Source organism: Ictidomys tridecemlineatus, chromosome 11, assembly GCF_052094955.1.
Source record: "Ictidomys tridecemlineatus isolate mIctTri1 chromosome 11, mIctTri1.hap1, whole genome shotgun sequence".
NCBI classification, from domain to species: Eukaryota; Metazoa; Chordata; class Mammalia; order Rodentia; family Sciuridae; genus Ictidomys; species Ictidomys tridecemlineatus.
In genome coordinates this window covers 124591971-124605000 of record NC_135487.1, presented here as the reverse complement: position 1 = coordinate 124605000, position 13030 = coordinate 124591971, and the positions used below count along the sequence as shown (strand labels likewise).

The 13030-nt window shown below is 44.3% G+C and overlaps 1 protein-coding gene across 3 annotated transcripts in view; it reads left to right on the top strand.

The window, feature by feature from the left end:
* The first annotated feature begins 654 nt into the window (after positions 1-654).
* The window catches only part of LOC144368439 (Fc receptor-like protein 4), a 28467-nt gene continuing 16091 nt past the window's right edge, over positions 655-13030 (top strand). The window contains exons 1-6 of one of the 3 annotated variants that reach the window (XM_078027304.1): positions 655-1520; positions 3151-3171; positions 9290-9541; positions 10578-10832; positions 11130-11414; positions 12626-12913. In XM_078027304.1, coding sequence (XP_077883430.1) covers positions 1490-1520; positions 3151-3171; positions 9290-9541; positions 10578-10832; positions 11130-11414; positions 12626-12913 — 1132 coding nt within the window. In that variant the 5' untranslated portion in view covers positions 655-1489. The remainder of the gene's footprint in view (positions 1521-3150; positions 3172-9289; positions 9542-10577; positions 10833-11129; positions 11415-12625; positions 12914-13030) is intronic. The other 2 variants (XR_013428198.1, XM_078027305.1) reach the window with 2 other exon arrangements.

Sequence of the window (13030 nt, the reverse complement as noted above, 5' to 3'; positions counted from 1 at the left end):
ATATTCGGTTTTCAACAAATTACCTGATTTGGTAAATCATAAAAGCTAATGAAGGTTATAGTTTTAAATGTTCTATTTTGGCGATCCTTTTTCAAAACTTATCTTTTAGCCAACGGAAGTGAAGTAGTAAGAAAGTCAGTTGCCCCATTAAATAAAAGTTCATGGAAAATCAGCACCACCTCTTTGCTTTCCTGTAAGTGTTATGTGCCTCCCTAACTTTTGAAAGGGGCCAGGGTGAGAGTAAAAATGGATGTGTACACGAATGTGTGTGACAGTATATATGGCTATAACTTCATAGTTCTATTAGAAAATACAGAGTGCTCCTCATTTGCTTCTAGATCCATCATCCTTCCTTACAAGAAGGCCAAGGGTCATTTATATGGAGACATGTGGGATGATGGTAATGGGGATGGTGACTGCCTTCCTCCTTCAGCCACGCTGACTCCCAGTTCAAGAATGACATGCCTTCAGGTTGAATGCCTCTTCCACTAGGAAGGCTCTCCTGATTCCCCATCCCAAGTCAATTTCCCTCTCATCAGAGCACTTTCACTCTGTGTCTCATTCCCTATCCACAGTCTGTCTCCCCCACTAGAATAAAAAGCTTGTTGAGTCCAGATTTCTACTCTGCTCCCGCACCTGGCACTCTAGCTGGAATACACTTTTATAAACAACGTTATCGGTCAAGATATTCCTGTGGCAAAACTCAGATTCTAGGACCTTAAGTGGAAATTCACAGTCTCGTTATCTAAGAAGAGCAAGATGGGGCTTAATTTCCTTTTCAGTTCATCTCTTACTCAGATCACAGGTCGTGGCTTCCCCTGGGAGAGATGAGTCAGGATATTTTCATGCATGTTGGAGGTTAGAGTTGTCTTGTGACTAAGAAATTCATCATGTGTCTAGACAGCCAGCTGAAGGGGTGGGGCCAGCAGAGGCAGTAGGGTCAGGGGAGGGCATTTCTGACCAAACGGAATGTTCTCCATCTCGGGGTGTTTCAGGTACATCCTTGGATGATGCGAACCTCGGGAGGACTTCGGTCTTGCCTGGTTTCTGGTATCAGAGAGGATCCACCTGTGTTCTATCTCCTGGAAAGACAGAGCCAGAAAGTTTTGGAAATGTGACAGCTGCAGCTGGAGAAACTCCCCCTACCAGGATGCGAGTAACAGCAAACTCCTCACACCAAGACATCAGAGCAAAGCTTCAATCCTCCTGTCAAATACTGACTTTCACTTTCTGGGTTCTCTTGCACTGGGCAACATGGTATTTTAAGAAAGATCGCTCCACTTCTGTTTTTCACTTCATTAAGCAACTAGCTCTACTCGGAGAACCACTCCTGAACTTGCTTCTGGGAGCGCACAGTGTGGATACACGCTGAACTCCTGAACTCGCTTCTGGGAGCGCACAGTGTGGATACACGCTGCTTTGACCCTCTGGGCTGACCGGGCGTGTCTCCTGAGATCTGCTCCTTGTCCAGCTGCTGGGGCAGGACTCCATGCTGCTGTGGGTGTCCCTGCTGGTCCTCGGTGAGTAATGAACAGGTGCCCGACCTGAGCCTCATCCCAAGCAAAGGGTCCCCCCTCCTGGCTAGTGAAAACTGCAGAAAATGAACAAAAGGGAAGGTGTTGATTTAATGCTATGAGGGAAATAAACAGAAATTGATTTCCAGAGATGTGATCTTCATCCACTTTGGCTTTTAGTTGCCTGTGGGAAATCCCTCCCAATTTTTGTTTTCAAATGAAAACAAAACAAACAAACAAACAAAATAACTAGATTTGGTTACCCCCTTCCCATGCAGCTCATGAAAACCCAGAGAAAAATACAATCTGAGATTCTAAGGACCATATATATTCTAATTGTGAGCTGGGGCAATTGATGCTTTGCTGAGAATAGCTATTTCCTTCTCTGTATCCTGCAATCAAACCATGAGAAAAGAAAAAAAAAAATAAAATGGTTTCCCTTGGACTGCCCCGACCCACGCCCCTGCTTCTGTGTTATTTGACAATATTTGTCCATGTGAGACACTGAATTCCTAGTAGTTCACACTTGGGAATTTAAAAAGTCAGTCTTGTGTATTTGTTAAGTGTGTTTGTCTTGCTCCAACTTGGATCCCCCGACTCTAACTTGGGGAAGATTTATTATTAGTGTGATATGCACCTCATGGGATCAGCAAATAAAGAATGGATGGATGGTGTCAGCGCAGCCCAGAGCGGAGCACCTCAGAGAGTAGAGAGGCCTGGAGATCACAGCCTCCACCCTCAAGAGCTGACACTGATTAGAGCATCAAAGTTCCAATGCAAGAACCTTTGACCTGCCAATATCAGAGAAGTGTTACACACTGGGTCACGGCATGATGGGTGATGATGACAATTGCTTCTTGCTAACCCCTATGTCTTGGACACCCTTCTAGGAATACCCCCATATTATTAATCTATCCAATTTTTTAACGACCTGTAGCTTGGAACTATTATAACTCACATTTACAAATGAGGAAACGAAGGCACAGAAACTGTGGTCTCAATACTAAGATTCATGCAGCTAGAATTAGTGGTGGTGTCAGGATTCAAACCCATCATCTGACTTCGGAGACTATGCATTTAACCGTCACCCCATACTGTATGTTCAGTTCGGAGCTTCAATAAGCTACGATTGTCAGCGTCCTGAGTCAAAAGAAGAGAGAGCTTGCTTCAGCCTCTAGACACCTGATAAGGCTTCATGGAGGAGGGAAGGTTCATTTGGACCCTAATGCATGGATGTGACTTGACTTAACTTGGTACTGAAGGAGAAGAATACTCCAGGAGTCAAGATCAGCAGTAGCCCCATACTTAAAAAAAAAAATTGACAGCAGCCATTAATTGAGGACTTACTAATTCAATTCATTACAATAACACCAGGAAGTCACTTCTATGGTTCTCATTTTTCAAAAGAGGAAACTGAGATGTGGAAGTTTATGTGGTTTGCCCAGGGTTTACATGGCTAAAATGGAAACCAGGTTGTCTGAGTCCATAACGTGAGATTTTGGCCACCATGTTTCGTGGAACTGCATGTGTTTCTCTTCCTCTTGTTTTGTAATAGAATGTGGCCTGCGGGTTCTCAGGGAGACATGGTTGGGAACACCCTGCCTTTATTGATACCTGGCTTTTTACTCTCTTGCAGCTCCAGTCCATGGACAATTTGGTAAGTCCCCCGTTTCTTTTCTCTTTCACATCTGCAGATACTCTAATAACTAGCCTCTAACTCTCGTAAGAAAGACCACCTTATCTCCTTCCTTTCTTCTCTGAGCACTGCAGGGACATAAAAATACCAGTTGTTGTGGTGATTCTGATGCTAAGCATTAGACTATTCGGAAGTACCTTTCTCCATCCAAACCTGCCACGTGTTGGATGAATGTGGAGGGTTGGGGCACGTGTCACTGGAGTTCACAGGAGGTGGGGGCATCCCCTCACCTGATGTGGGATTCTGGCCAAGGCTGATGTTGGAATGCATAGGATTTTGAGAGGGAAAGATTTTTAAAAGCCATTATTACAAAGTGGGAGGCTGGAGCTCCAACTCTGTCCCTACCCATGTGTAACTAACTTTCTGTGGACACATTTTTCTAGTAATAGCTCAAATTATGATAACTCTGACCTCCCATCCATCTGCTATTCAGCAGAAAGCCAAGTCTGTCTGTCTTTCTGTCCTTTCTCTCTCTTTCTTTTATGCTGGGGATTGAATCCAGAGGTTTATGAATGCTAGACAAATGCTGTACCACTGAACTACAATCTAGTCCTTTCCAATATATATATATATATATATATATATATATATATATATATATATAGAGAGAGAGAGAGAGAGAGAGAGGGTCTAAGTTGCTGAGGCTGGCTTTGATCTGGAAATCCTCCTGCCTCAGCCTCCCAAGTCACTGGGGTTACAGGTGTGCACCACCGCACCCTGATAGAAAGTCCAGTTTTTATAGGCAACTATCTCACAAATGTTTGGCAGCCACCGTGGGATTCCTTCAAGTGTTCCAAGCACATCCTGGGAATTGCTGGTGGTTGTCCTGCTTGAGCCAGAAGGAGCCACAGCCCCCCGGGTATACACTGTCTCTGTGGCTCTCCCTCATGATGTCATGGACACCAACCATTTCCCAGTCAGAGGGAGACAGGATTTTAACTCAGCAAGACCTTGCTAATGGATCTAGGATGAGGAAATAAACCAGAAGGTCTTACGTCAGCCCCTGAGTGTGGTTGATCTCAGGACCCAGTGCCAAACCTCACAAAGGCCCTGACGAGGGACATCCTCCTGGTCACCGGGCCACGGCACACCAGACGGGCAGTTTACCTGAACCAAAGAAGAATCCAGTTGAACCCATCAAAAGAGAGAAGGTCTTCCTTCCTTCCAGGAAAGGACCTGCTGCCCAAGTCCCTGTTCCCTTGCCCCAAGCTTCCTAGGCACATGACAGGTGTCCCCTAGAAATAGAACATTTCTATTCCCTTCAGGAGAAACACAACACATTCCCATTGAGCACACAGGGCACTCTGCCCAAATATTTAAGAGAAAACATTTTATCTTTTTTTCTATCCGTGCATAATAGTGGAATTCATTGTGGTGCATTTTACATGCATTTTACATAATTTGATCAATTTTATTCCCTGGTACTTTCCCTTCAGAGAATTTTTTTTTTTTGGTACCAGGACATGAACCTTGGGATACTTAACCACTGAGCTACATTCCCAGCCCTTTTATTTTATTTTATTATTTTGAAATAGGGCCTCACTAAGTTGCTGAGGCTGGTTTTGAACTCTCTCTCTTCCTGCCTCAGCCTCGTGGGATTACAGGAGCATGCCCCTGTGCCTGGCTGAGAAACTTTTTTTTTTCAAAGTCTGCAAAAATTCTTGAATGTTTCACATTACCAAACAGAAACATTTAACCTCTTCATCTAAAACATGCATTCAAGTGACCTTACAGGTTATTTCCCCCCTAAACACAAGAAAGGCCTTTTTGTTACATTTGGATATCATTAAAAGACATATTTGGGATGTTCTTCTAGGGAAAAAAAAATTAATAATGCTTAATATCTCCAGCTTTAAAATAGCAATTGCTTATAAGCCCTTAACTCTAGACACTTCCCCCTTATCTGAGCATGAAAAGGTAACAAGACGAAAATCCATGTAAAGTGATTCCACTGCAAATTGGATAGTAATTAGCGGCACCTCAAATTGAGATTTTTATTTTTGAAAAACAAAATAATCGCACTATAATTTGTTTTATTTTCTATTTCACAGAAGTTAGACTATCACAGGCCCTGTGTAGATTGAAGCCTGGACCTAGTATTGGGTTTTCAAATGTGGCATCGAGGCCGCACAGGATGGAGGCAGCACAGGAGGGACTGAGGCTGTCAGAGGATCCCCACCTGCCTCCCTTCCTTCAGCGTAAAGGCAGACTTTCCCCGGATCCCACAGTCCCTGCTGTCCCTTAGTTTTATTCCTCTGACAGCTTTTCCCCAGACCTGGATGGAGTAGCGAGGAAAGCCAACTGCTTCACTTTTCCAAGCCCACGGTGGGGGGGCGCCAGCAGTCTAGAGGGGGCACGGGACCCACCTCCAGGAACCATACCACTGCTTTCCTTGTGATGCATTTCTCCTTTTTCATTGTTAACAGATCTTGCTTTTCACCTCTGTGTTTGTCGCCAGCCATAGAACAGCGGTTCCACATGACTTTTCCAACTTCATGAAATACTGCATCTTAGGCACAATCTGCAATAGCCATCCATTTTCACTTTATACCCATTGAAAGATTAGCTTACCAAGCCACTCATCTTTAAGCAAGCCAGAGAAGAGCATTGCATCCGGAGGGATGTTTCTAATAATGGATAATTTTGTTGTTAGCTTCACCACCTCAAAACTACAGGACTCAGAAAATAAACATTCAGGTTCAAAAAAAACCAGGAAGCCTCAGTAATGATTTCTTGTCAGGGAATTAGCATTAAAAAAATAAAATCTCCCAACCCAGAAATCTTCTCTATAAATGGTAATAGATAAAGGAAAACACTTTATTATGGAAGAAGTGTTAAGCCAGAATGGAATGCACCTCATAGGAAAACCACTAAAAGAGCAAAGACAGAAAGGAATTCCGTTCCTCTATTTAGTCAAGCAGATAATCCAAACATACGTGTTTTCAACATAAATAATAATTGGTTTTCCAATAAAATAACCTGACACGTAGTTTATCTTAACTATGGTAATTGGGAGGACCACCTGTGTTAGTGGATTGGCTTTTATCATAGGAGAAACAAACTTCTCACATTTTTATAACAACAGGTAGTTTTGCATGTTGGCGTCGGGGGAGCCCAGCAAAGTTAGACTCAGCCTCCTACAGAAACCGGGAGACAGAGGAGCGTCTTTCCATATGCCCATCTCCCCCAAACCAAAAAGATAGCATGTCAAGTTCATGACCCCGCTGTGCCAGGGCAGCGGGCAGGTTGTGAAAAGGCCAAAGAAGATGTCCAGAGATGGCTGTGAGACTTATGATCAGTGACAGTTCAGGAGGCTGAGGCAGCAGCATTGCAAGTTTGAGGCCGGCCTCCAGAAGTAGTGAGATCCCATCTCAAAGTAAAAAAATGAAAAGGGCTGTGGATTAATTCAGTGGTAAATCACCCTGGGTTTAATCACCAGTACCAGGGGTTGGGGCGGGGATAAGTGACTGCTCCAAGAAGAGTTCAGTGGTGACAGGCTGAACAGGCAGCCCCTCCGTCAAGCACGCGCCTCCTCCGTCCCTCCCTCTTGCTGTTTTGTCCAGTGGTGCCTGGCTCGGGAGTGATCTGTATTCTTTCCACGGGGCTCTCAGTTCCACAACTGTCCCTACGCAGAGGGAGGTTTTATACATCAGGTTGCAGCAGCAGTGACATAAGCGGCTTTGGTTTGCTTGCATGAGCAGCATATCAAGGAGCAACTTTCCCAGCATATACGGAAGAAAGGAGCTTCTGACAGATGGCACTAAACTTCCCTGGTTCCCAGCGTGCTAAAGAGAAAGCCAGGTCCTCTAAGATCCTAGGTATCTGCACTTTGCAGCCCAAGGGTGTTAGTGCTGCCTTGGCTTGGCTGAGCTTTTGGAAAAAGAAGGGGGCATCTGGGGATGATGTTTTACTATCCCCCACCTTTTTTTTTTTTTTTTTAAGGATAACACATGGCACCCAGGACTTTCCTGGGTTTGGAGACTGGCCAGACTCTTGTTTAGCCATTATAACATTTATAAACACTTAAAAGGGACAGAAAAAGAAATTCTGAAAGAAAACAGAAATCTCTTCCCTTATTTTCCACAGGAAGCTAATGCTAATGCTTTTTTTTTTTTAAACTTGTTTTTGCCCTGGATTCTCCAGCTCTGTCCACTCATGTTTCAAAGATCTCAGGGTCCAGTTTCATGCAAGGTCAATATTTTCTCGCCCTGAGAGTGTCTTTGAGGTTTAGAGTGTTGGGAGCACCTGTTTCCCTGCAGTCTTACCCTTTGTAGCTGTCTAGACATACTTCACACCTCAGACAGCAGCCTGCTCCCCTCTCCCACTCCTGCTTCTCATTGATATTATTACTTGAGTCCTAGGCCAGAGGCCTGACTCGGGAGACCCCCAAAATTAGGTCCAACCACTCACCCTAAAAACAAATAGAAAAGGAAATGATAGAAAGCATGAAAGGAATTTTAATCAGTGTAGCTCTGCTGGGAAGAGAAGTGGTCCATCCCTTTAGCCCCATCTTCAATAGACTGACAATGACTTTAAGGTTTTTAAAGAGGAGAATGAGAGGCTGGGGCTGTAGCTCAGTGGCAGAGCATGTACCTAGTACCTGTGAGGCACTGAGTTCGATCCTCAGCATCACATAAAGTAAAGGCACCTAGTTCCCCTCTCTTTAAAAAAGAAGAAGAAGAAAAGAACAAAGGCACCGGTGGGCGTTTGCATAACTAGAAAGTTTGCAAAGATACCAAAGCAGGTGATCCTGATCAGGAGAGGTCTGTCTCCATATTATCTCATTATTTCAAGATTGGTCAGGTCTGACCATGTCAGGTTTTAAAAAAAAAAAAAATTAATGTTGCCTGGCAGGTAGCTTCAACTCATCACAAGATGTTTACTGGATCAGATCCGATTCTGGGAATCAAAGGTGACTTGGAGCAATGGGAATAGATGTGAAATGGAGGTGGGAATGCCAAGTCTTTAATCTTGCTCTTAGCCACCCATCAAAAATTTGCAGGCAGAAGTGAAGAGTTAAGTCCTTGTTAGAATATGAGTAAAAATACGATTTGGACTTTTTAAATACCAGCATAATTAATCTCCAAATTTTTGTATTTCTTCCATCTTTAAGTCCAGTCCCAATATAGGCTCATGCCACATGTAAGGGAGGGAAAAACAATTATTTTTGCTTCGTCTCATCTTAGGCTCACTAGCTGGGGCTGATGAATCAAACTGGTAAAAGATTAAGAGGAGAAAAAGTAAGCTTTAATTACACATGTACACATGGAAGATCACAAAGTCAAATGTGGCTCAAGGAAGCAGGCAGATATTCGAGGTTTACATATCATCTTAGGCTAAACAACGTTGAGGGGTTTGAGGATTCTGGAGAGGGAGAAGCGAGTTATGGGTGGTGACAAGGAAAAGCGTGTTAACAAGGGTTGTTTAGTATGCTTTGTTGTGCAGATCTAAGCCAATATCTTCTCTACTGAGAAGGTCCGACAGAAGGAGATGCCTTTATCAAAGCAAATTTTCTTTAGGAAAAGAAAATATATGGCCTATTTTTAGATTTTTCCTTTTTTTCTGGTAGTTCCCAATGGTCTTTTGGTTCAAAATAATTCATATACGAAAGAAACATATTTGGGGATGACATGTGCTGGTACCCTTCACACACACACACACACACACACACACACACACACACACACACACACACTCATCTTAGAGAGGAACTGTAACATGCAGTTCCCTGGAGGAAGGAATACATGCTGGAGAAATGCAATGCTCAGTTATGTCCCTGAGGATCGGCTTCACCTGAGAAGGCTAGAGGATTTGTAAACCTCCCATCATTGATCAGTCATGAATGGATCCCGCTGGGGTTGCCCTCTGAAAGGTCAGTCTGCTCCTGGAAACCCCGGAGCAGCCACGGCACCTGGCAGTAAGGCGAGCCCAACTGTAGAACCTGCAATTTGGGGAAGCAGTAGCTCTCCCCAGGACCCAGGGGATTCTTCAAATCCAGGTCCTCCTGTCATCCCCACAGGAACCTCGGTGGCAGCGATTGCAGGGACCACCACCTCAGACTCATTTCTCTTCTTCTCAGCAGCTGCACCCAGACCTGTGATTTCCCTTCAACCTCCATGGACCACAGTCTTTCAAGGAGAGACAGTGAATCTGACTTGCAATAGGTTTCATTTCCATGCACCAGAGAAAACAGAATGGTACGGGAAATATGGACACACAACACGAAGAGAAACCCCAGGAGATACCCTGCAAGTCCGTGAATCGGGAACTTACAGATGCAAGGTCCAGGGCTCACTTCTAAGTGACCCTGTATCCTTGACCTTTTCTACAGGTGAGAGAGAAGGTGAACTGGTTAAGATCGTAGCTCTCTGCAGTTTTTAAGCACTGGGGTCCTTCCTTCCTCTCTCTCCCTTAGCCTTAGCTGCTTACAGTTTTACACTCTTCCTCGTTGTCTGCAAATGTTTTTCACTTGAAATTCGAGTTGAAATGCTTCATATTAATCAGCATACATTCTCACACATTTACATTGTCCAGGAAATTTGTTTGTTTAGTCAATACGAAGAGGAAGCTGTCTGAGATGCTACCCTGTGGAACTTCACAGCCTCACAGGGGAGAAATCACACACACGGACATGCTGAGCATGAAGGAGAAAGTCAGAGATTTCAAACCTCTGGCCTTTCATCCCTGCCTGTCCTGGTATCTGTCCCTTCTTCCTTTCTATTTTTTCATCTCCAATTTGCAAAATGCCCATATCCCTTCCCGTGCAATTCTACCTCATTTACACATAATGTTCTGGATCCCCTTCACAGACGTGGCTCTCTAGGAGGAGGTATTCAGGATCTAAGATGGAATTGATACAGCTAACCTCAAGTCACAGCCTGCACAGCAGGAAAATTTCCACAGAGGACCACATTCACAATCAATCGAACCTAACCTTGTGTCTCTGAAAATAGTTCTTCTCTCTAGCATCCCCCAATGCACTGCCATGATTCCTTGCATATTTCTCCAAAGGCTTCCTCTTTGATAGCACCTGCTAGGAGATTTAGTGAGCAGACTGGTGTTGATTTTTGCTCTATTGTATGATGACAGAGATTTTGATCACACCTTCTTTGGTTTTTCTTCTCCATATTAAAGTCCTTACATTTTGAATCTGTCCTTAAATGATTGAATACATGTGTTTAGAATTTGTTTAGGAGTTGTATCTGAAGAATGCCTCACTGAGTTGGGAGGAAATGAATAGACTTTGGTCAGGAGATTAACTTCTGATGGGGGCAGAAAGAAAACAATAAAGCCTTTGTAATTGAAGGGGCAGGGGGAAAGGAGGTAGTGTCCTGAATGATGGTATCTTATCTCTGTGTTGTTTCCAGGCTCCTTAATCCTACAGGCTCCTTATTCTGTGTTTGAAGGAGACATATTGGTTCTGAGATGCCAGCAAAGGGGAAAAGAGAAGCTGACCTCCGTGAAATACACTTGGAATGGAAAAGTCCTTCTGGTTTCTAACAAAAGCTTGGATCTTTTTATCCCAAGAGCAAGTTTAAATAACAGTGGCTTTTATCAATGCATTGGATTTAGGAACAAAAAATCGGCAGATACGTCAGCTACCAAATATATTGGAATTAAAGGTAAATCCTTCATTTCCTATAGATTCATTTAGTAATGTCAGGGTGGAGAAACTGGGCAGGAGGGATTTATAGGGGAATATTGGAACCCTGAATACTGGAGACTTATGAGTCCCTCCCAGAGGCAGAGAAAGTGGAGTGATTGGACTTGAATTGTCCTAGGAAAGAAAAACATAATCGAGAGCTTGATACATTTAATCTTGTATGTCTGAAGTTTCCGGGGACAGAGAATCCAAGCCTGTTCCTCCCAGAGTGCTAAATACCCTCCTGCTCAGAACTTGATTTTCCTTTTCTCTCTAGAACTATTTCCACGTCCGAACCTGAAGGTCACAGCCCTTCAGCCTACAGAAGGGAACTCTGTAAACCTGAGCTGTGAAACGCATCTTCCTCCAGAGAGACTGGACACCCCTCTTCATTTCATCTTCTTCAGAGATGACAGGATCGTCCTGTCAAGTTGGAGCAACTTCTCAGGGCTCCAGATCCCCACCATCTGGAGAGAAGACTCGGGAAGGTATAGATGTGGGGCTGCAACTGTGACCAGCAGCATCCAGAAGCTCAGCTCCCCCCGGGAGATCCTGGTACAGAGTAAGTAGGCAGGGCCAGGGGGCTGGGTGGGACTGAGGCATCTTTCCCACATCTCTGGGCTCCTTCTGGCCCGTGGGTATAGGGACTATCCAAAAGAGATTCGTTTTGTCATTCTGATAGGGGCTCAGGCTTAAAGTAAGAATCGAGGAACTATATAATAAAAGAAATAGGGGATTTCATTTCTACCTTCATTTCCCTAACAACTTAGTCTTCCTTTCAAACTCTTTCATGTTGGAGTGATAGAGCTGATGCATGGAGTTCAATTCAAGATCTGGGGTTAAAAAACAAGAAAACGAGGTTCCCTGTTATTGAGTTGGCAGATCCAGCATGCCAGAACCCAGGGCAAACTATTTAGAAGACAAATACCCACCTCTTCCTAATCAATAGCAAAAAAACAATATACTGTCTGTGAGGTGTGCTGCAGAGGTGAGGGAGACATGCATACAAAGGGAAATACACTAAATACCATCTTGTCTATGTTTACAGGTGATTGGAATTGGACTTGTATTTCTTTAGAAGAGTTAGTAAAGACAGAATGCAAAAAAGGGCCAGGATTTGTTGTTGTTGTTGTTGTTGTTGTTGTTGTTCTTTTGTTTGTTTCTAAGGCAGGGTCTTGCTAAGTTTCCCAGGCTGGCTAGAACTTGCAATCCTCCTGCCTCAGCCTCCTGAGTTTCTGGGATTACAGGCATGTGCCACTGTACCCAGAAATGAGAGGGCCAGTTTCATTAAACATTGCCTTCTCAAAGAAATTTTCTTCTTAAGGGACCAAAAACTTGTATGTCCCTTACATGGTGGCCTATTTTTTCCCCTGATATTAAATAAAAATAGTCAATCAGCCCAAAAAGAAAAATATCATCTTGTCTTAGGTATCAACCCAGGACTTCAGGAATCAGGTGTGGTCCAGCTGAGTCCCATAACAACCACTATTTCTATTACCTATCTCTCGAAACAATTCAGACCACCAGCTAGGTCAGACAGAGCTCAAATGCTTCTCCAGGAGTGGTCGATTTTTCTCTCCTGGGGCTTTGTGTGTTAGGCCGGAAGGGTTAGCACATTTAGTGATGTTCTAGATTCAAAATCCATAGTCCATTGATCACAGCACTAGTATCCGCTAACGGAGGACACCTTAAGTCGCGTGAAAAGTGACTCTATCTGAAACCAGTCCTGCCTTCCCCACACCTGGCCCTCAGCTGCTGCTCCTGTTCCCGCAGGGGTCCCTGTGTCTCAGGTCTCCTTGGAGACTCAGCCCCCAGGAGGCCAGGCAATTGAGGGGGAGATGCTGGTCCTTGTCTGCTCCGTGGCTGAAGGCACAGGGGTCACCACATTCTCCTGGCACAGAGAGGACACATCGGAGACTCTAGGGAGGAAGACGCAGCATTCCCAGAGAGCAGAGCTGGAGATCCCAGTCGTCCCAGGGAGCCACAGCGGGGGATTCTACTGCACAGCCGACAACAGCTACGGCCCTGTGCAGAGCCAGGTGGTGAACGTCACCGTGAGGGGTGAGTCTTAACCACCACTGATCCTGTGTATTCTGAGGGTATTTTTTCAAATCAGGAGTGGGCCTCACCAATGTTAACTTTCTGACTCATCTTTTTCCGACTTCTTTTTCCATCCTC